Source organism: Oreochromis niloticus, linkage group LG22, assembly GCF_001858045.2.
Source record: "Oreochromis niloticus isolate F11D_XX linkage group LG22, O_niloticus_UMD_NMBU, whole genome shotgun sequence".
NCBI classification, from domain to species: Eukaryota; Metazoa; Chordata; class Actinopteri; order Cichliformes; family Cichlidae; genus Oreochromis; species Oreochromis niloticus.
The window spans coordinates 26,487,858-26,508,463 of record NC_031985.2 but is presented as its reverse complement, the minus strand read 5'-3'; the positions used below and the strand labels follow the sequence as shown (position 1 = coordinate 26,508,463).

The window sequence follows — 20,606 nt, the reverse complement described above, 5'->3', positions numbered from 1 at the left end:
CATAAACAAATGATTGACGTAATTACCAGTACTTTTAATTTAAGGTAACTGTGGCATGAACTTTACACCGGATAGTGATCCAAAAAATGTGTTAAGCACTGTACATTGACATTTCTAACCTAGAAACTTGTTTGCCTTCATAAAACATTAGCTGATATTTGTGGAACATAACTCATGTGTTGGCTACATATATGTTTGCCTGTGTAACAGGTAGGATCATGCATTGTGTCAAAATACCACTACAGACCAAGATCCTCACATTGTCTGTTGGATTTTTTTTGCAGTAATGATGACACTAGAACTATAGAAACATTTATGTCAGCGTGCACACAGTTCAGTAGCTGTCTAACCTAGCTTTCAGCATAGCCTTTGTGCCACTGCTCACCAAGCAGATGTAATGATAGTGCAGTTCTACCATTTCACAAATATCTTTGCCTCTCACTCCACTAGGCACATACAATATACATTTACATGAAGATGAAATAGTAATTAAAAAGAATAGTGTCTTAAAGTAATCAACACGCAGTTAAGTCAATTAAACGAGCTACATGTGTATTCTTCTTCTGGGCTGTATATTGTTTCAGGGCCTGGTTCATGATGCAAAGGAAGGCCCTACACCACCACCTCCTTCTGATAAAATCCACCTAATTAATATTGTTGTGCATTATGCAGATGTTGCTTAGAGACAATAGCTTTTAAAAATAAATGATCTCTAAGTAAGTTCAAGTGCCTTTCAGCAGCATATTATGACTGCTAGTGAAGAGAGCAGATCATATTGTTTCCGTCTTTGAACAGTTCTTAAAGTATAAGTTAGGTTATAAATTAAATAGTTATCAGTTTTTAATATACGCTACCATGTACTTACCTGGTGAAACTTCAGTATCAGTGCGTCACTTCCACTTTGCACAAATCGCAGCACAATCTAGATACAGTTTCACTGCATGGAAGGGAAAAAAGTAGCCGCATCTAAAGCAGCTGTCAACCACAATGGTTATATTGAAATAGAAAAACAACATCACAAGAAAAAAAATCCCTACCTGGAAAAAAAATGTATACATTAATAAATAAAAGGCACTGTTCTGTGTCATGCAGTTCAGAATCTTTCTTTCCAAATAAACCAGTGACATAAAAGTAATGACAGTGCAGTGATATAAACCTTTTACAGTGCAGCTGTGTGTCAGCTCATTTTTGGCATTAAGTTTCACTGTATCCTCAGAAACCAATTAGTAATGCTATGCTGGAATCACAGCACATGGCAGTGACTGTCTCCTAAGGTAGCCTATGTGGTAATATGATGAAACACCAATTTAGTTTTTTTCAGTGTTGCCATGTTGCTAGCTATATATGACAAAACTAGATGATCCTGTGAATGTGTAAATAAAGGTATATTACATTTTTGGACATTGCCAATACTGTAACATCATCCTCTAAACGAACAACAAGACAAAAGGTGAACAGGAGGGCTTGCTTCCGAAGCTGTAGCCAAGACATCCGGGAGGAGGGGGGCTCACCATGTTTCTGCTGCATCGCTATTTTTGTTTGCCTCAGCTATATTAAACTTTCAGGACTTGCTGCACTGAGCACTAAAAGACCAAAAACACGCTAATCTCCGAGTGCCGTCAGGAACACGTACGTCTGGCTCTGACAGAGGTTCCTGCTGGACGCGGCCTGTGTCAAGTTGAAATTTGTCATATCTTCCTCCCGCTGATGTCTGTCCCCTCTTCACGTTTTTTCACTGTTATTTGTCAACAGAGTCTCTCCTTAGGTCACCAGTGACACACCAGCACTGCAACTTAATTACCCACAAACCTTTGGGAGAAATAACCAAGAAGTCCCTCTTATCACTGTGACTCTTCTGCCAGAAGTAATGTGAAAACTCCTTCCGTGCTTTTACTCTGTCACCATGCATTTCATCCTTGGGGCTAGCTTTTCTTCCTCATCTGACCTCTCTCTCATCCCTCTCCCTCCCTTGAGAAAGTTCCACTTGGTGGCCTTTCTCCGGGGTGACTGATGGCTCCTCTATGGGCAGACTCATCCAGACTTAATTACCCACAAGCCCCTCGGAGGGAAAATGCAGAGTGACCGAGGCATGCGCACTATGTCATCCCCTCTCCCCCTCTTGTTCCTTTACTCCAGCATCGCTGAGTGGACTGTTAAAGCCCATCCACTGTGTCCATTTTTCACTATGTTACATAACAAAACCGCTTTTGTTTTTTGGGCGGGTGTGGGGTGTGTGTGTGTGTGTGGAGGGGTTCTTCTTTGAAAGAGGATTGCGATTAGCATAAGTATTACTCAACGTTTATATATTTTTAATGAAATATTAATTTTGACTTCACATACCCCCCCCAGTTATTCCAGTTTAACCAAACTTCAAACCAGCAGAAATGTTCTTGTTACATTTTCAGACCAGCGGGGCCTCTGATTGGTCACAGTTAAGCTTCAGTGCTGCTGGCTAACAAACTTTGTCATGCCCAAACACCCAAAGTGGTATTATGAAAAAACAAAAACAACCCCAAAACACGGGATTGTACACTCCAAATCAAGACAGAGGCTACTTGTATTCTTCCGCAAATGCCCTTGATGCAGCTCACACCCACACACAACACACCGGGATCGATTTGAAAATTTATTTTCATATAAAAAAGACACTATGAAAACATTAGAGGACTACTTTGTACAATCTTATGTATAAAAAGAACAAAAATGGAGAAAGGGATGAGTTTTCAGTAATAAACCAGCTGGATGGTTGTAGCGGTCGGGTTAACACTGAAGCATCAGGGTGGAGGGCGAAGGTGAACATGGGGTGGGGGGGGTTAAGTTGGCTTGAACATGGAGTTGAGTTGCAAATTTTCTCTCCTTAGTTTTGTACTTGTTTGTGTGGGTTGATTTTTGTAGGACTGACAGGAAGAAAAATTGAGATGGGTAGCGCATTCTGACCGGCATCTTCTCGTGTTTAAATATGCATCGCAGAAGAGGAAAACGTTGAAGTTTCGAAATGTTAAGACCCAAGATGAATATCTCAATCAGACAGGCAGCGTCTCACTTACCGTTTACTCCGAGAAGAAAACTTAAAAGCCATTCATCACCGCGTCTGAAGCTGTTCACGCCACAATAAACAAATCGGGCAGGGGGGCTGTATCAAAACGCCACATTGTGTGAAAATCAAACCTGACTATTTCTTTCCTGCTTGTGGGTTTCTGATGGGAAGGGGGGGTCTAAAAATGATTGGTTTCTCATGGACTCACATGGGGGCCTGGCAGACAGTTGCTTTGTTCTGTTGGACACACTGTGCAGTAGATATGCAAAAGCAGAGCCTCCTCACAGAAGGTCAGGTGAATGTGACCTTAGCTCGGCAACTTGGGATCAAACCTATCTCGCTCCTCTGAGAGAGGGCGAGCTGTAGGTTTGCTTATCGGCTGATTAACTTGAAAGGTTAGGAGGGCCGCGCTCTTGTCTCACCATCTGCGCTGTGCTGCTCTACTACCACATTAGGGATCTTTAAACAGATGGTTTGAGGGCTGCATTGGAAAATGTCAGGACAAATCGCCATCCCCGGATAATTACTGTTTTTGAGCGCTCCCCTTCCTCGGCATCTCTGCCTGCCTCTGGCTTTTTTTCTTTTTTGCCGTGTATATTTAGAACTTTCCTCCTCGGCTACCATTTTTCTTCGTTTCTTCACCCATAAACTGTCTCTATTTTTTTTTCTATCCACACTGTTAGATTAATGGCAGCTGCTTTGAACATAGACAGAAAAGTTATGGAGCTATCTTTTGAATTCATCCTGCACTCTCTGACACTTTCTCTCTGCTGGTGTGTGGAGGACTGATGTGCTAATGTAGCAGCAGCAGAAAACTGGTCGTCCTCTTGTAACCGCTGAAGTACGGAGGTAGAATGTCAAGCAGAAAGCATCACCATCGGCTCCTCTTCAGTCTGACACCTTGTAGCCTTATAACCTGTGATTCTCTCCCCGTCTTTCTGCGAGCGGGGAATTACATATCTCTGCTCTGCTGCTAGACTTCATGCCTTCTAGGAGCACGACACTGAGTGGGCAGAGTGAGCAACAGAGGGGCGGCGCTGTAAGCAAAGAAAGGCATGTTTGTAGAGCTCGTGATGAAGTCCTCGGATCGTGTGATGTCTCATTACTGGCTTCAAAATCCTCCTCAGGTCATTTGAAGCTAACAGAGGTTTTTTGACTGGGGGAAACTGATCAATTCTTCACTCTAAAGCAGCACATTTCTGAGGATCTCAAAAGCATTCCTTGCAGGCAGAAGCGCCTGAGATATTCTTCTTTTCTGGCTTTACTACGACTGGTGATGGTTGAAATGGAGTCAGATGTGTAAGTCTTATACTACTCTTCTCTTTAAGCAGCAGAGGGGAAAAGAAGGAGATGCACGAATCTGCATGATTCGCATCCTTTTTTGTTCCCTCTCTTGGGGGCAGTGGGCGGGGGATCTCGCGTGGTGCACATTATGTCAGAAAGCAAGCTCACATTTATGTGCTGTGTAACTGTTTACAGGAAATTAAAAAAAATAGATATATAATAAGAATGAAAAAGCATCACAAGCACAAACCCAACCAAATTCTCCAAATGAATCGATTCTTTCTTCAACAATGAGACCATAGAACACAACTCGGTTGGTAGTTATTTGTTTCAGCCGTGTTATTGTTCTGTAGGGGAGGACATTTTTTTTTCTTTGGGAACCAAACCATAAAAAAATATACCGAGTGAAGGAATGTGATGTTAACACAAAGAGTGCGACAGGAACGGGTGACTAAAAGTGTTGAAATTAAACCTGAAAAACAGAAGAGAGGATGGCACATATCATCGAGAGGCTCCACCCCCACCCGCCCCCACATTCCCTGTCCGTTCAAATAAGAAAAAAAGAAAAGAGAAAGGGAATAGATAAAGACTGACCAATTTGATTCTCAAGGGGAAAAGCAAATTGAGACCAGGGTGCCTTGGAAGGGAGGAGGAGGAAGGGAGGCTACCCAAGTGTGAGAAACCTCGGTGAGATCTTTTCCCCTTGCTATAAAACAAATATCTCCCACCCCCACCCCCACCTCAAAGTCATGAAACAATTGAAAGAGGTTATCTTTTTTTATCTTCTCCAGAATAAAATCAAGACAATTTCTCTGAAATAAGTTTCTCATAGTTTTTTTTCTTTCTTCTTTTAAAGTTCATTTAAAAATCTTCTCTTTTTTAATCAGTCACAGACATGTCAAGCCCCTGTTCTTTCTTTTCAATAGTCTTTGCGAAAATATAGAGTAGAACAGTCTTCTTTCCATGTCTGTCCGCTGCAGCAGTAAACATACACTATGGGATCCGACAGAGCACATCGCAGGAGATGGGGAGGCGGGGAGTAGTAGAGAGTGTGTGTGAGTGTGTGTGATCCTTGCAGAGAACTCGTGTACCTATGTATAGCTTTTCAGTAGTCCGGTGTCTCTGTGTGCATCTGCACCTCGGCACGGGAGAGCGTGTCTGTTTCAGTGGGTGTGTACGTCTGCGTGTCTTCACACTTCAGTCTGGAAGTCTCCCTCGGATGAGTCGGGGGTGTTAGCCGAGGACGAGTCCCAGTTTTTATTGTGCAGTTCCATCCGGTCCTTCTGCTCCCCGGGCACGATGGACAGCTCGGGGGTCATGGTCTTGAAGCTGTCCCAGGAGCTTTGGTCCTCTGGGGTTGACTTGTCCTAATGGAGAAGAGGGACAAAGAGAAGGGGCGGGACGACGACCATGTTAGGAAAATTCTGAAAATGCTTTCACGCCGTCTGATGGAGAATTACATTTTAGAAGATAATAGTTTCCTCGTATCTTTTCCTAATTACACTTATCTGGCACTCATCTGCTTAGTTTAGTGTAAATAAAGAAAAGAGAAAAAAAAGGAGGAAAAGTAAGATGATGACCAATGAGTGATAAGCAACATGCTTATCACTCATAAAAAGGTCTACCCAGTGTAATTTGTGCAAAAACTGAAGTGTAAATGTAATTTCACGAGATAGATGTTTTAGCAGAGCACACACAGCACCCTAGGAAGTTCGGTTTCATTTAACGACCAGAGCAATAATCGCGTTTCACGAGATATCAAAAGTGCAATATTTTTCAGCCTGTGTACCCGCTGTAGCTGTGGGTAACACAGTCGTCGTGTAAAATAAATGATCGCTACCGGGGAGCGCACAGGGGAGCGCTGACGTTTGGTTTTACCGGCAAATAAAACGATTTCGATAATTAGACTGAACTGTTGAGTTGTTTACCGTCCGTGTGATCTTCTAACCGCTCTCGTTCATTGCCAAGTTGGACTTGTAGCGATTACTCTTGGCCAGTACCAGTCACAGTCACCAAAATTCAAATGCTGGCATGCTATGCTTCTGCATATCACTGATGGATAGAATCTCACTGCTTGTTCCATTTTTCTCTCTCTATTTTTTGATATATGTGTATATCAACACAATAACAGCTTCTGGGGCTTCCTGGTGAAAGGATTTACATTTTTCGTACTTTTTTTCCTAAACTAACAAGCTCATGCCTTCTGCTTCTGGGTCTGTGATGCTCTGTTTTTCTCTCGCTGCCAATTATAGCATATTGGCTTATCTGTACATCCGATGTCTGAATTTGGATTTATGATTGTGGGACTGAGATCTGAGCTCATAAATCTGGCTCTGATATTACATCACTGACCTTCAACAACTTCTCCCCCTGCCTTCATCTAGTCTTCATTCAGACTTCAAAGTAAAAAATACAGCAACAGAGATATATGACGAGTTTGCCAGTACAGTGTTAGATACACTCACCAGCCACTTTGTCAAGTACACCTGTTCAACTGCTCATGAACACAAATATCAAACCACACAATCACATGGCAGCTACTCAGCAATCCAACACCATATCTGCATGCCTAAATGCTATTAAGATTTTCCTGCAAAACCATACTCAGGGTTTACAGAAAACATTCCAAAAAGGAGAAAATATCCAGGAGCAAAAATGCCTTGTTGATACCAGAGGACACAGGTGAATGGTGAGGATCCTTTGAGCTGATAGGAAGGCAACAGTAACTCTCATAACTGCCCGTTACAAATGTGCAAAAGAGCCTTGCTGATTGCACAGCATGTTGTGCACCTTGATGCAGACAGGGATACAGCAGCAGACGCTCACTCCTGTTAGCTAACAACAGGAAACCGAGGCTACAGTTTACGTGGAATCACCAAAATTGGACAACAGAAGATTGGAAAATCGTTGCCTAGTCTGAATCGTTGCTTTGTCAATTTCTGCTTCTGATATTTGGACGGTCGGGTCAGAATTTGGTGTAAACAGCATGAAAGCATGAATCCATACTGCCCTGTATCATCTCACTGATCGTGGTGTAATATTGGAGGGGATATTTCGCATCACTGAAACATCACAGTATATTTGAGTATAGTTGCTGACCATGTCAATCCCTTTATGAACACAGTGTACTCATCTTCTGATGGCTGCATCCAGCAGGATAACGCACCAGGTCACAAAGCTCAGATCATCTCAAACTGGCTTCTTCAACATGACAGTGAGTTCATTGTAGTCACTGGCCTCCACAGTCAGCAGGTCTCAATCAATTAGAGCATCTTTGGGATGTGGTTGAACAGTAGATTCACATCATTGGTGTGTGCCTGACAGAGCAGATCTGCAGCAACTGTGTGATGCTATCATGTCAATATGGACCAAAATCTCTGAGGAATGTTTCCAGCACCTTGTTGAATCTATGCCATGAAGAATTAAGGCAGTTCAGTAGGCAACGCAGTGTGTGCAGTGTGTACCTAATAAAGGGTCTGGTGAGCATAAATAAAGAAAAAAATATGAATATAGGACAACCAAAATCAGGAAAATTAAAAAAAATTCCTGTAAAAACAATTCAATGTTAACATTTTATTTAGCCTGCGGGGAGTTTTGGAGATGGATACACAGGAACATTCACCCAATCATTTCTTAGCACTGCACTTACAGGGTTGTAACAGTGCACTAAATTAGCATTTCCATATGAACCTTGATTTCCAAGTTGTGATATGGGTAAGTTGCACAGATAAGAAAAAACAAAAACATTATTTTTCGTCCATTTCAAGTCTCACTGTAAAGGTTCATGCACTGAAGGTTACATATTACCATCAGCAGAAGACCGAGACATTTACTCTCAAGCAAAGATTAAGGAACGTGGGCAAGATTTCAGTAGTTACCTATCAAAAACGCTACTTCTGGTCTTTTATTTGCAGAAATGGCACACATCTTCTGTCTCCTAACTCTCTAAACCAGAAATAAACTCACAAAAAGCATGAACGCTTCTAAGCCCGGGGTCTGTGATGGAAGCGTGCGGCCTGCAGATGAGCCCACCATGCATGTAAAATACATGTCGGGGGATTAGCCAAAAAATGGAATTAGAGGAGGTGGCATTATTCATCAGATAAGGGCCATTATTCAAATTGGACTCGTTATCTCCCGGCAATCTCACACAGTGATTTCACAGACACAAACGGGGAAAGACACCAGGGATCGCCGGAACAAATCACTCTTGGTGGAGCAAAAACATACAAAGACAAAAGAACAAGGTGGACCACTTGTGATGCTTTCCACAGACACAATGAATCCAGCTGCTTTGTTTTTATTGAGCTGGAAATTCATCTTCTAAAATAATCATTCAGAAGATGAATATTTAAAGTATTTTTACTAGTCATCTTGAGAGTAGATGCCCGTCTGGACATATAAGAGAAGAGAGAGAGCGCTACCGTTTCTGTTCTTCATCGCCACCTCCCAGTAGCTCTCCTGCAGCTTCTCTCACTTTTTTTTTGTTTTCCACAATCTTACCTTTGCTTTATTTCAGAAACTCCTCTGAAGTACTCACATATAACTCATTTTGAGTTATTCACACCCTCAGTCCCTGTCTGTCTCCACACACACACACACACACACACACACACACGACTCATTGATCTGCAGTAGCACAGCACTCCCACCCCCCATCGCAGTGTGTGTTGATCGTCGCTGAGGCGCTAGGGGGCAATATCTGCCTGATTATCATTCTCCCTGCGTCACAGCTTGACAGTTGGTAAAATGAATACAAAAGGCATAATCTAGGAGCCAATTTGCATGCTAAATGCTGGCGAAGGAACATTTTGTAATGCAGGACTGTGGGTAATGCTGCAGTTAAGCCCAACTTTATCCCTGGGAGACATAGCCTAACGCGATTGTGCTGCTACTGCGTGTCTACCCCTTCCCGTTCACCATCTCCTCCTGACTCCGTTCCCTCCTTGCCCTCGAGCCCCATCTCATCCCTCTCTCTTTGCCAGAAACCCCCTCTACTTACACTCGATGAGTTCTTTTCACCGCCGGCAGACGAAATGCTCCATCGCTTTTCCCTCTGTGGTGATGAAATGGGAGGGAGAAGACAAGGACGGGGTGAGAGGGAGAGAGAGAGGGAGGAAGACAGAGGAGGAGGGAGTGGGGTGAGGGGGAGGTGGGGGTGAGGATCACAGTCACTGACAACTCTGCCCTGAAACAACAGCATTGTTCCCACACCTTCATCAGGTGAGCAGGCAGTTGTTGCTTTGAGCTTACACCTTACCCCTCGTCTCTCCCTGTCTCCATCTCTCTCACCAGCTCTCACGAAAAAAAGATATATATATATAACACTCACACACACACATCATGCACACATGGACAGAAACAGTGCAGACAGTGATCAATGTCAGCATGGTTACAGTTGAAATGTGTTGGAACAGCCTATATTTTCAATATCCCGATCCGTCAGTGCTTAGAGGTGAGCTGTGAATCCGAGGACAGAGTGAAAGAAAAGACTACATGCTACACAGCTGACAGTAACTAACAGTAACTACGACTACTATATAAGGGATGCGAGTATGGACGGCATGCGTGGTGTAAAGTATAATCTCATTCTTAAAGCCCTCCTGCACAGTGCCGGAGGGCTTTGAAGCTCATGTTTTTGGAATGATGTTGAAAGGAGATAACTAATCTGGTTATTAGTGCAAGGAAATGCTATCTTCGCTATCTGCATTATTGATTTTACACTGTAGGTGTTAACATAGCACATAAAAAAAGTCAAAGCTGGGCTATAAAGTGGACGCTGCTGACTCTGTATGTTCTGCCTTTGGCTCAAATACATAAACCGTGTTTCCCCGGCTGTAACGTTGCAATGTTATCCTTCTTTTTTTTTTTAGTCCAATAGCGTCTGGCATTGGAGCTCTCTTGGTTATTGTGCTGACAGATCAGCGGCTTCATACAGCTATGTGTTTATGCCACGGTGGGCTTGAGGTGGGGACTCATTATTTGGACTCTAACTCCCAGCCCGCCTCAGGAACGGCCCCAGATTGATTCCCAGCAGCAGTTAATATCGAACATATTGACTCAAGCTTTTCTTTTTTTCCTAGATAGTTTTAAGTTTCTGCAAAAAGTTTGCGAAACACCCAATTCTATGTTCGTATTTATTCTTTTCTTTCTCTATAAAGTAGTGAATTGCACAGCTTTCTTTCAGGGAGAGCTTCGCAGAGTTTGTGTGGGTGTTTGGAAGCGTGTCTTGATGTGTGTGACTAGATAAAAAGATGTAAAAATGGTGCTGGTTTGTTAGATTAAAGATTCTCCCCTTTTAATGTCAAACGACTGTTCAGGAGTCGCATTTACTGTTATCGTGCTTCTTTCTTTCTTCGATCATGTCAATATAAGCTGTGAGCAAAATCTTGTCTTGGGCGTGTCCACACTTTTCTAGCATGGTTGCTGTTTTCAGATCACTCCTGGGAAGTCCCGTTATAATCATATTGAACTGTGATGCACTGTGACGGACTGTGATCACACCATGGATCTCCAAATGTGCGCATAGAGCAAGCAACTCCTATTTTAAACCACCTCAAATTCTTGCAGAGGATGATCACTGGTTATAACAGCTGGTTCTCCAGCATCAACCATGCAGTTTTCATGTCTTGATGCATACTCAATCATCCAGGTACGATTCTGTTTATCTGGATGCAGCGTTTTCAGTGGGAGAAACTGAAAACTGAAAAAACTGACATCAAGCCAACATTACAGAGACACAAGCGCAACCGGTCATAACGAGACTTCCGGGAAGTGACCTAAAAACAGCATTTATGCTGAAAGTGGTCCAAAGTGCACAAGAAGACTTTGATATACCTTATTTATATGCGCCAAAAGCCACTAGAAAAGCCAAGCATATTAGGGTTTTGGCAATAGGTTGAACTTCATGGACCATTTCTGAAGGCTGAATTTATGGCTCATTTTTCTTACATGCTTCAGTCATGATAATGAGTACCTTCATATTTCTGCCTTTCATCAATCAAAATGGCAATTTGCGATTTAATAACTACCCTTTAAAAGCCCAGTTTATGCACAATCAGTGCTCACAATTGTACCAAACAATACAGGTTTTTATTTACTAATATCATACCTTCGCAATTTAGCACACAAAAGCAACTCACCTGCAGCGCTCCACTGCTGTTTAATGAGGAATCATGGGGGTCCCGAAATGTACTTTCCATTATAGTTTTGCAGATACAGCAGGGGAAAATTGAACTCATGTTGCTAGTAGCACTACAAGACCCCAAATACGCCTTCTAACGCTGGATAAAGAGGTTGGAGCCAGAAAGCAGAAAATTTTGCCCTGCACTTAAAAGTTTCAGGCAAGCTACGAGGTAGAAAACGCTACAAGCTGCAGGCACAACAAAGCAAAGTGAAGAGAACAGACGTAGGGAGGCAGTGGGAGGGTACGCACTCAAACAAGGCTACAGCACAAACATCTAAGGCCATCTCTAGAAGCCTCTGCTACAATGTTGGTGGATGAGGCCCACTCTCTGCCACTCAGAACCCGCCTCATTTGGACTGTGGAATTGGAAATCGTGTCTGAGTGTGGGTGAGCAATGTGGCAGGCTGTCTCGGGGAGATGACAGGTGGGTTGTGGGTAAGTGGGTTAACTTTACCTTTGTTGACTTGGATGCCCATGGTTCTGCTGACTGTCTGGCTACATTCAAACTGGGACATGACAACAAGCATGCAACACAAAGCCCAGTCAGCAAACAAAGGACATAAAACAGGAAGAAAAAAAAAAAAGAGAAATCAATAAAATGTTGTAGTAAGGCAAAGAAAAGACACTGAGAATTAGGTTCTTGACGTGTGTGAATACATAAATAAACTCAAACTGTGACTAGACATGAAGCAAACTGAAATCACAGTTACACAAGAACAAAATGAAAGTAACATCAAACAATGCAGGAGCAGATTGAGTGGATGCCAGAATACGACGGTCATTTGCATCTATCAGTGGGCTTCAGGGTCACTGAACCGGACCTTGCCTGTTTCAACATTTCTGTGTGTTTATTTCATTATATCATCAAGGTAATGACTGAATCTAGAGTGCCTATTCACCACTGGCATAATATATTAGGTGGAGGGTTGGGAGGGGGCAAAAATTGTCCATGCATAGCAGTCCTTAGCACCGTTTACCCCCTTAGCTGGGAAAGAATCTGTGTCACAAGTAATAAGGCCCTTCAAAGGAGCCAAATTTGGAGAATGTAGGGTAAATAAATTCCATTAGTGTAACACATTGCAAACAAACGAGCAATCAGACACACAGGCTTGGTTTGCTGCTGCTGTCTGGGCCTCTGCAATCCAAGGCCACTGCTCCTATAGAGAAAACAGTTCCAGCATGTGATTTGGACCTTTTCACCTCCCTTTAATTGGCCCAAGGACACTAAATGAGCTAAATTAGTATTGTGCCTGTTGGTGCACGAAGCCAGTGTAAGGCTTGTTCCGCCTGGACTACCCGTCCCCTCATTAGGCGCCACTGATAGAGCCAGTGTGCTAACGCTACACTTCGCCAAGCCCTCAGTTTTCATGGGCAATTTGTGTGGAAGGATGAAAACAGCTGATGAATTTATACTCGGCATGGAGAAGGGGAGGAGGAGGCAAGGAAATAATTAAAAACAAGCTAATGAGAGGAATTAATTATTCAATTAATGCCTCAAACGTGACACCCAGGGCTGAGTTTAGAGGGAGGAATGGGAAAATGAGGGAGACAGCGTGAGGGAAAATGTCAAGCTGCGAGGACGAATAGAGGGGAGAATGAGATATGAAGAGGAAGAAGAGGGGAGGACTTGCTTTATTGCTGGAATGTGAAATTGAAACCCCTTAGCTTAATGCCGCCAAATTGACTATCGAGACCTACGGGGTTTGCAAGCGCAGGCAAATTGCCCTCACTGAGTCAACAAAAATTGGCTTCTTTGTCATTTAAAATTATACATCTTCATTTTACGTGAAACATCCTCGGAGCTTGCACATTACCCTGGCTAAATTTCCCTACAGTGGCCTCAAAACCTTGCTGGAATATCAATAAATATCACTAAGACAGCACCCAAGTCTCACCTCGCTTTAATGGAGAAGGCTAATGGAGTATCCTCCTAGACAGACTATGCACCAATATGCTTCCATGTGTAGCCTAACAGACAAGGATTTCATAATGTAATTCTCACACATCCCTACAGCCATTTTAGGCTGAATTGCTGCATGCTTTCATAATCGAAAATTTGCTGTTCCTGCTCTGATCTAGCATCAGTAAAAAAAATAAAAAAAATAAAAAACAAAGCAAGGCTTGTTTTCTCTCTGTCTCTGTCCCTCGCCTCTCCTTTTTCCTTCCCGCTGCGTTCTGCGCAAGTCCTCGCTGTCTATCAGGAGAGGGAAGCCAATCCACGCTTCATTTAATCAAGAACACAGCAGACGACGGGATGGAAATATATCCCATTTGAGAGCTAAAAAATACATCAGCCAAGTCATTATGCAGTGCAAGCGCTCTTTCTCACACTCACACACCCACCGTCCATCCCACACACAGCGAGGCACAACACTGCATCATTGGGCACTGCATGCAAATTTGTGTTATGACCTTCTGAACCCTGTGGAATGGATAGAAAATGACAGGCTAACTCCACAGTGACAGAGGCCAAGAAGCTGTTCTAAATCTAAACATTAGTGTAGACACTAATGCTAATACATACTGTGTTACACGCTCTCTGTCTTTTAGTAACCCCACTGACTCCATTTGTATCCTGCCTCGTTTGTGGAATGCACAATGAAACTACACTCCATCCATCTGCTAGCCATATGGCCCCAGTCAGAGCATCTACTGTACTTAAAACAGAGTAGGATTTGAATTTGTTTTCATCATTAGCATTAATGTGAAGGCCCACTTTCTGTCCACTTCAGCAGAGTGTAACACAAGTGTTATCACTGCAGATATCATTCTCATATGTGGGCAGATGACTTTGTAACTGTACAGAATAACCACTTGATTCCAGGTCAGTAACTGCTGTTCTTGAGTCAACAAAGCAAAATAACAGCTAACAATTTAAGACTAACTTGTAGAACTCTCAAACCCCGTTCTCAGTTTCTACGTGTCTGCATTAAACAACGCATCAAAGAAGTAAGAGGAATACAATATACTGCCCTTAGTATTCACTCGTCGGCCTTTATACACATACAAATTTGAGTGACATACAATTCTTAATCCATTGGATTTAATATGATATCTGCCCAGAATAGCTTCATCTATTATAGGAAGGCTTTCTTCAAGGTTTAGGCATTTTTTCTGGGATTTTTTACACAAATATTAGAGAGAAGTCCTGCCTCCAGTCTCCACTCTAATTAATCCCAAAGGTTTTCTATCAGGTTGAGGTCAGGACTCTGTGAGGGCCAGTCAAGTTCTTCTACACCAAACTCGCTTATCCATGTCTTTATAGACCTTTGTGCTCTCGTATGGAGTCATGTTGGAACACAAAGGGGCTATTCCCAAACTGTTCCCACAAAGTTGGGAGCACGAGATTGTCCAAAATATCTTGGTATGCTGAACCATTAAGAGTTCCTTTTCACTGGGACTGAAGCCCAACCCCTGAAAAACAACCCCACACCATACCAAACACACCTTCCACCAAACTTTACACTTGGCACAGAGCAGTCAGACAAGTACCGTTCTCCTGACATCCACCAAACCCAGACCTGTCCATTGGATGATCAGATAGAGCCTGATTCGCCACTCCATAGAACATTTTTTCACTGCTCTAGAGTCCTGTGGCGCCATCCTGTGTGCTTTCTGATGCTTTGGACTGCGCTTGTTGATGCAAGGCTTGGATGCAGCTGCTTGGCCATGGAAATCTATTCCATGAAGCTCTCTATGACTATGCATCCACTAACCCAGCTCTGTGATTTAACCTGGCCTACCACTTCTTAGATGAGTTCCTAATCATTTCCATTTCCTTGGAGCAACCCATTTTTTCACAAATGCTTGTAGGAGCAGCCTGTATACTTAGGTGCTTGACTTTACACCGTGGCCATGGAAGTGATTGGAACACTTAAATTCAATAATTTGGATGGTTGAGTGAATACTTTTGGCAATATAGTGTATATGCTTGTGTTAGGCTGTAAAAAGACATTTAATCTACTACTTAGGAGTCTTTCTGATGAGTTTTACAGGAGAATATGCAACACAGAGCCTAATTTAAATTTATTTTCAGACTGCGGGAATATGTCTGCTAGCTTCAGAACGGATAGACAAGGTGATCTTCAGCATGGAGGTTAATGGGGACTCTTGCAGTAGTCTGTCTGGCTCCTACTTCTTTCCAGTCACATATTTCCTATCCTTTTCAGTCTATTAAGTAGAATGCTTATTTAGCTTCTGGACAGACATTTGGTAAATATAAGGATTACCAGATACCAGGTAGCACAGATTTAACAAGAATATGGCTGTATGAGATTGGAAAAAAACAGGAGAGACAAGAAAAGCAAAATCAGGGGTTTGAAGTGTGTTGATTCTATCTGTGAGGGTACATGTGATGCCTAAGACCACTGTAAGCCCACTGCACTTACATGGAAAATTGGATAAGATGTGAAAGCAAGAAAAAAAAATGCCCATGTCTCTTTGTGTTTCTGATATCCACTCATCTCCCCAACACAGCCAACACAGAGCTCCTACCTGAAGAGAGCAAAATGAATCAGGTCTCTTCTGACCCCTTTTGCAATATTTTTGAGTGTTTCATCAGCACACATAAAAGTGCATAGTGTTTAGTCCTTTTTAGTGCATGAGTTTATGAACATAATATCATGGTTTATGAGGTGGTTATAAATCATTTTGGATGGGCCGTTGTCTTTACAGACTGGTTTATTATGTGGTTATGGTGTTTAGATCGTAAGATTTAACTCAGGCACTGAAAATGGACACAATGAACGCACCTTTTTTTCACAACATAAAACCATTACAAAATCAGGACATTAAGAAAAAAAATTCACTCATGAACATCCAGTCCTGTATCACACCACTATACAAGTCCTGGACATCCGTCCAGATAAAGTCGCTCCAGATTTAGAGTTTCAATATGAAATTGCAAAGGCTTAATGAAGGAGGAGGAATTAGCATTCATTACCTGAACGCTGAGGCATGAGGGTGTACGCGACGATGCACAGAACTGTTACACCACACCATACCACTGGGAAGGGGGGTTCAGTATAATATTAAGGTTCATCAAATACAGATACTTCACAATGAGGAAGCACCGACAGGTGGAAAATGAGCAGCTACAGGTAGTATAGTTTGACACCGTTTGTTTTACTGTAATTACACATGATAAATTCTTGCCGACCTGCAGCTAGTACCAGGCTTGCTAAGTTTTATTCCTCCTTTAATTACTGTGTATGGACATGTGAACAGATTTGCTGTTGCTGTACCAAAAAGTGGTACAAAAGATTTGCAGAAAAGTATGCATTTCATTCCTGCTCTCAGCTGTCAAGTTTTTAAGATAAATTTGTATTTAGCTGTTTGAACTAGTCAAGTAGCCTTCACATTTACTATCTAAATTAAACTAGATAATTAACTTGCCAACTTCATCAGCTCTTTTAAACTCCTGTCTTGGGTTGGACCATTCCAGGTTTTAAAATGAGAATATTTATGGGCACTGAATGTGCACTTTATGAAAACCTACAAGCTACATGTCCCAGAAAAAGTAAAATCTTCAGCATCATTGTAATACAGGTATTCCTACTATTCTCACCATGATAATAATGAATGTGTAATTTGTCACATTTTATTTTTAATGCTTCTGCAGGTGCAATGCTTTATTACTACGACATATTCCAACAGAGTTCAGGTTCATAAACCTGGTTCATAAACCTGAACTCTTACGCCTTCAAGGACAGCTTGTTCAGTGTTTCTTTTTATTGTTTTAGGCAATGCTCAGATACAGTATATACCAAGCTACCTTCTGTAATACAGCAGACAAATGGAAGGTCATCCATTCGCACTACTTATTAACATGTAAAGAAATCCAAAGCCTGACTAACCTAGTCACAGCTGATAAACTGCAATTGAACAATTATTCTGGGGGGAGGAATTCAACCAGCAGACGCTTTAATGTTAAATGCACAAATTACTGTATGAAAACACAGCTTCAGGACAAAAGGTGGCAAACTATGAGGTACAAACTGTAGCATGTAGCTACACTGCCTACTTTAACAGCGTTAGAGGGGCTTTACATCACAAGGTTTATGTTGTTTTAGCACGTCTTACTTTGACTTTCTTTGTAAACCAGGGATGCTCTGCGAACTAGAGATGGCTCAGTGTTGTGCCTCGGTGGAGGGGGAGGGGGGACCTGTTGTGGGCGAACACCAGCCATGGTAGTTAGAAGGGCAACAGGGGTATTTAGGGTTCCGTTTAAAGCACTGTTTTATGATAACATTATGTAGGCAACTGGAGCGAGGGGTTGCGATGAACTGGCCAACCTCCTTTATCATTAAAAAGGTGAGACTCTCAATAGCGCCTGTCCTTAAGTGACAAAGTCAATTGGCCATATGAAGTTAAAGGTGAATTTCAACTTCCACGGTACTTTGGGTGTCCAACCGTGAGGAGATATCCTCGCGAAATGCCGTTTTGTTTGCAATTAAATCACTCATGTAGGATATGTGAAAATCACTGTCACTCTGTCACACGCTGTAGAAGGGAGGTTATTAAAGTAATTATGAAACGATTATATCATTACTCATGCAGTAATTGTCTCCTAAACACAGTTTATGTGCTCCAAACACAGGCAGTGCATCACAGTGATCTCAAAACATAAAACGGATAAACACACAAACAAGAAGGAACAAGTGGACACACACACACACACACACACACAGAAACAAGTTGTGGCCACATCCACACACAGAGAGGCATGCTGCCACACACGTAGGCTCTCTGATACGTGAGTGTATGAACGTGCACATCCGCTCGCACAGACTAGCACAAACCCCTCTCATCTCCATAATTACTGTATAGTCAGCATGTCCGTGTCTGGGGGTGACTCTCAAAGTGAGATGTTGACAATAGCAGAGCCGAATTCAAGCTGGGGCCTGTCAAAGACCTGACACTGATAGCATTATCCGTGTAATTATTCGCAGTTAAGTGAACGGCCTACTTACTTTTAACATAATGGATTTGGAGGAGTGAGCCGTACCGGTGCTGTCCTTTCACATCATAACTTGCGTGACGTCATTAACCAGGAGGAAATACGCGCTACGATTTGTCTTAATTAGTTTAAACACGGCCCGTCTATTACTCGTGGCTGCTCTCTCGCTTCTTTTAACGTTTTGGGCATAATCTCAAAGCCCACCTGAGCTCCCTCTGAAGCGCATTAGCATGCCACGGCGCAACTGTTGTTAAGAGCCGCAGACTTCTAATATATGGCTCGCTCTTTTGCGAGCGCCTGCCATTTTTCTTCTCCTCCATAAAGTAGTTGCTTGGCATGAGCGAACGTGAAGTCAGCCAGCGCTTCTGAAAATCTTGATCAAGACGCACAGCAAATGAGGAGTGAAGTAAAAGGCCGTTGTTCTGGCAATGGGAAACTGCAACATGTTTCCCTCTGTGTGTGTGTGTGTGTCTGTGTGTCTACATGTGGATGGGGAATATGAGAGATGTCAGACTAGCCTCTGTTCCTCCTCTGGCGGTGTAAATTAGATGTGAAACCAGCATACCATCGATGCCAGGGGAAAGTACACCTATCAAGGTTGGCTAACTCATCATGGCTCCACGCACTAAAGCGCAGCAGATGAGTGGAATGCGAGCGTGTACGTGTGTGTTTAAATCTTAATGAAAGTAGCCCTCTGAAGGTCAGCGCGGAGCAAGCGGGGGACTCTTTCGTCTGTTGCTAATGATGTATTAATGATTCAAGGAGGCGTCTTTGTCTCATGCGCATAGGTGCCCACCCAGGCACCCCCCATGGACACACACCTCGTGGCCTGTGCAGGCACACACACACACACACACACACACAGAGACACACTTAAAAGAACATTTCCATACCGCACAAAGAAAATTAAACGGACACATTAGCCGGTTCGACACGGGCACAGACAAAACCATTTGTGCGTATGGACAGATGTGCTGTTGTTGTTTCTTTTTCTTTTATTTTCCCTTTCCTGTAATTAATTGTGGTGAGATAGTTTGGTAAGGAGTGACAAACAGTTTCACAGGTATTAAAACTGCAGCATTCGGATTTCATTAATCCGCTCTGATTGATTATCCCTCTGCTAAAAGCTCATGCGATCAACTCATTTGATAGGCTCTTAATAAGGCACCGAGCACAAGTGAAAATAAATGAGGTTCAGGCCAATTACATCAGGTACAAAAGTAATTTACAGTATGAAAGATGGAACAGAATGTGCCTCTAAAGAAATATTTATAAGGCAGTTAATGCTCAGTTCTTCGGGACTGTGATAATAAGTGTAACAATGAATTAATCAAATGGCAATGAAAACACTATATACAGTATTCGCATTGCATTTAGATTTCCTTGTTAGCGCAAACAATGTTTTCACATTTCTAAGACAGCAATTTGCCATGAAAAAAGGAAACCATAATGAATACAGCTGCTTTCAAATCTACCTCATGTTTGTAAATGAGTGGGAGCTTTGCTCAGAATTTTTATGCCTATAATTGGCTGAAAGCTGCATTTACGAATAAATACAATGTCGCCACCACAGCGCTGATAATATTTAGTCATTGTTGACCACTTCCTTTGAAGCTAGTTATTGCGTTCCAGAAATGGCACGGAATGGGGAGTGTGGGGTTGTGGGGCGTTGGGGGTTGAAGTATTGTATAGGATAGGAGGTGGAGGTGCACGGGTGCAGTGGGTTCCCATCCTGCCTCGGGGCAATGATCTTACCTTGAATGTGGACATGGCTGGGTCCCTGCTATACCTGTCTATGGTGTGGAACTTGGACGAGTGGTTGAGCTCATGGTACAGCTCAGAATGTCTTTTGCGAGTGTGCATCACTTTCTGGAAGGGAAGAAAGGAAGGGACAGCAGAAATGAAGCAAATAGAAACAAACCAAAAAAAAAAAGAATGAAGGGGGAGCCATGTAGGGACAGGCAGGGGGAAAAATGAAAATGGGTAAAATGCTGAGGGACTGCAGTGATGCCAGCCATGAAAAGGGGGGTTAGAGCGGGACACTGTCGATCGATTGCTGGCTCATGCTCATCCATTATCCACTTCCTCTGTCTTTAAGAATTTGGCAACTGTGAGTGCTGCAGAAGCGAGTCCTTTACATG

The 20,606-nt window shown here is 42.6% G+C and overlaps 1 protein-coding gene across 16 annotated transcripts in view; it reads right to left on the bottom strand.

Moving 5' to 3' along the window:
- Positions 1 to 2,613: 2,613 nt before the first annotated feature.
- Positions 2,614 to 20,606, bottom strand: part of adgrb2 (adhesion G protein-coupled receptor B2) — a 241,619-nt gene continuing 223,626 nt past the window's right edge. For 9 of the 16 annotated variants that reach the window (XM_005453861.4, XM_025902294.1, XM_005453863.4 and 6 more), the window contains 3 exons: positions 20,221 to 20,334; positions 9,324 to 9,377; positions 2,614 to 5,688 (listed from right to left, as the gene is read on the bottom strand). In XM_005453861.4, coding sequence (XP_005453918.1) covers positions 5,512 to 5,688; positions 9,324 to 9,377; positions 20,221 to 20,334 — 345 coding nt within the window. In that variant the 3' untranslated portion in view covers positions 2,614 to 5,511. Of the gene's footprint in view, positions 5,689 to 9,323; positions 9,378 to 11,961; positions 12,014 to 20,220; positions 20,335 to 20,606 lie in introns of all 16 variants that reach the window. The other 7 variants (XM_025902296.1, XM_025902299.1, XM_025902295.1 and 4 more) reach the window with 5 other exon arrangements.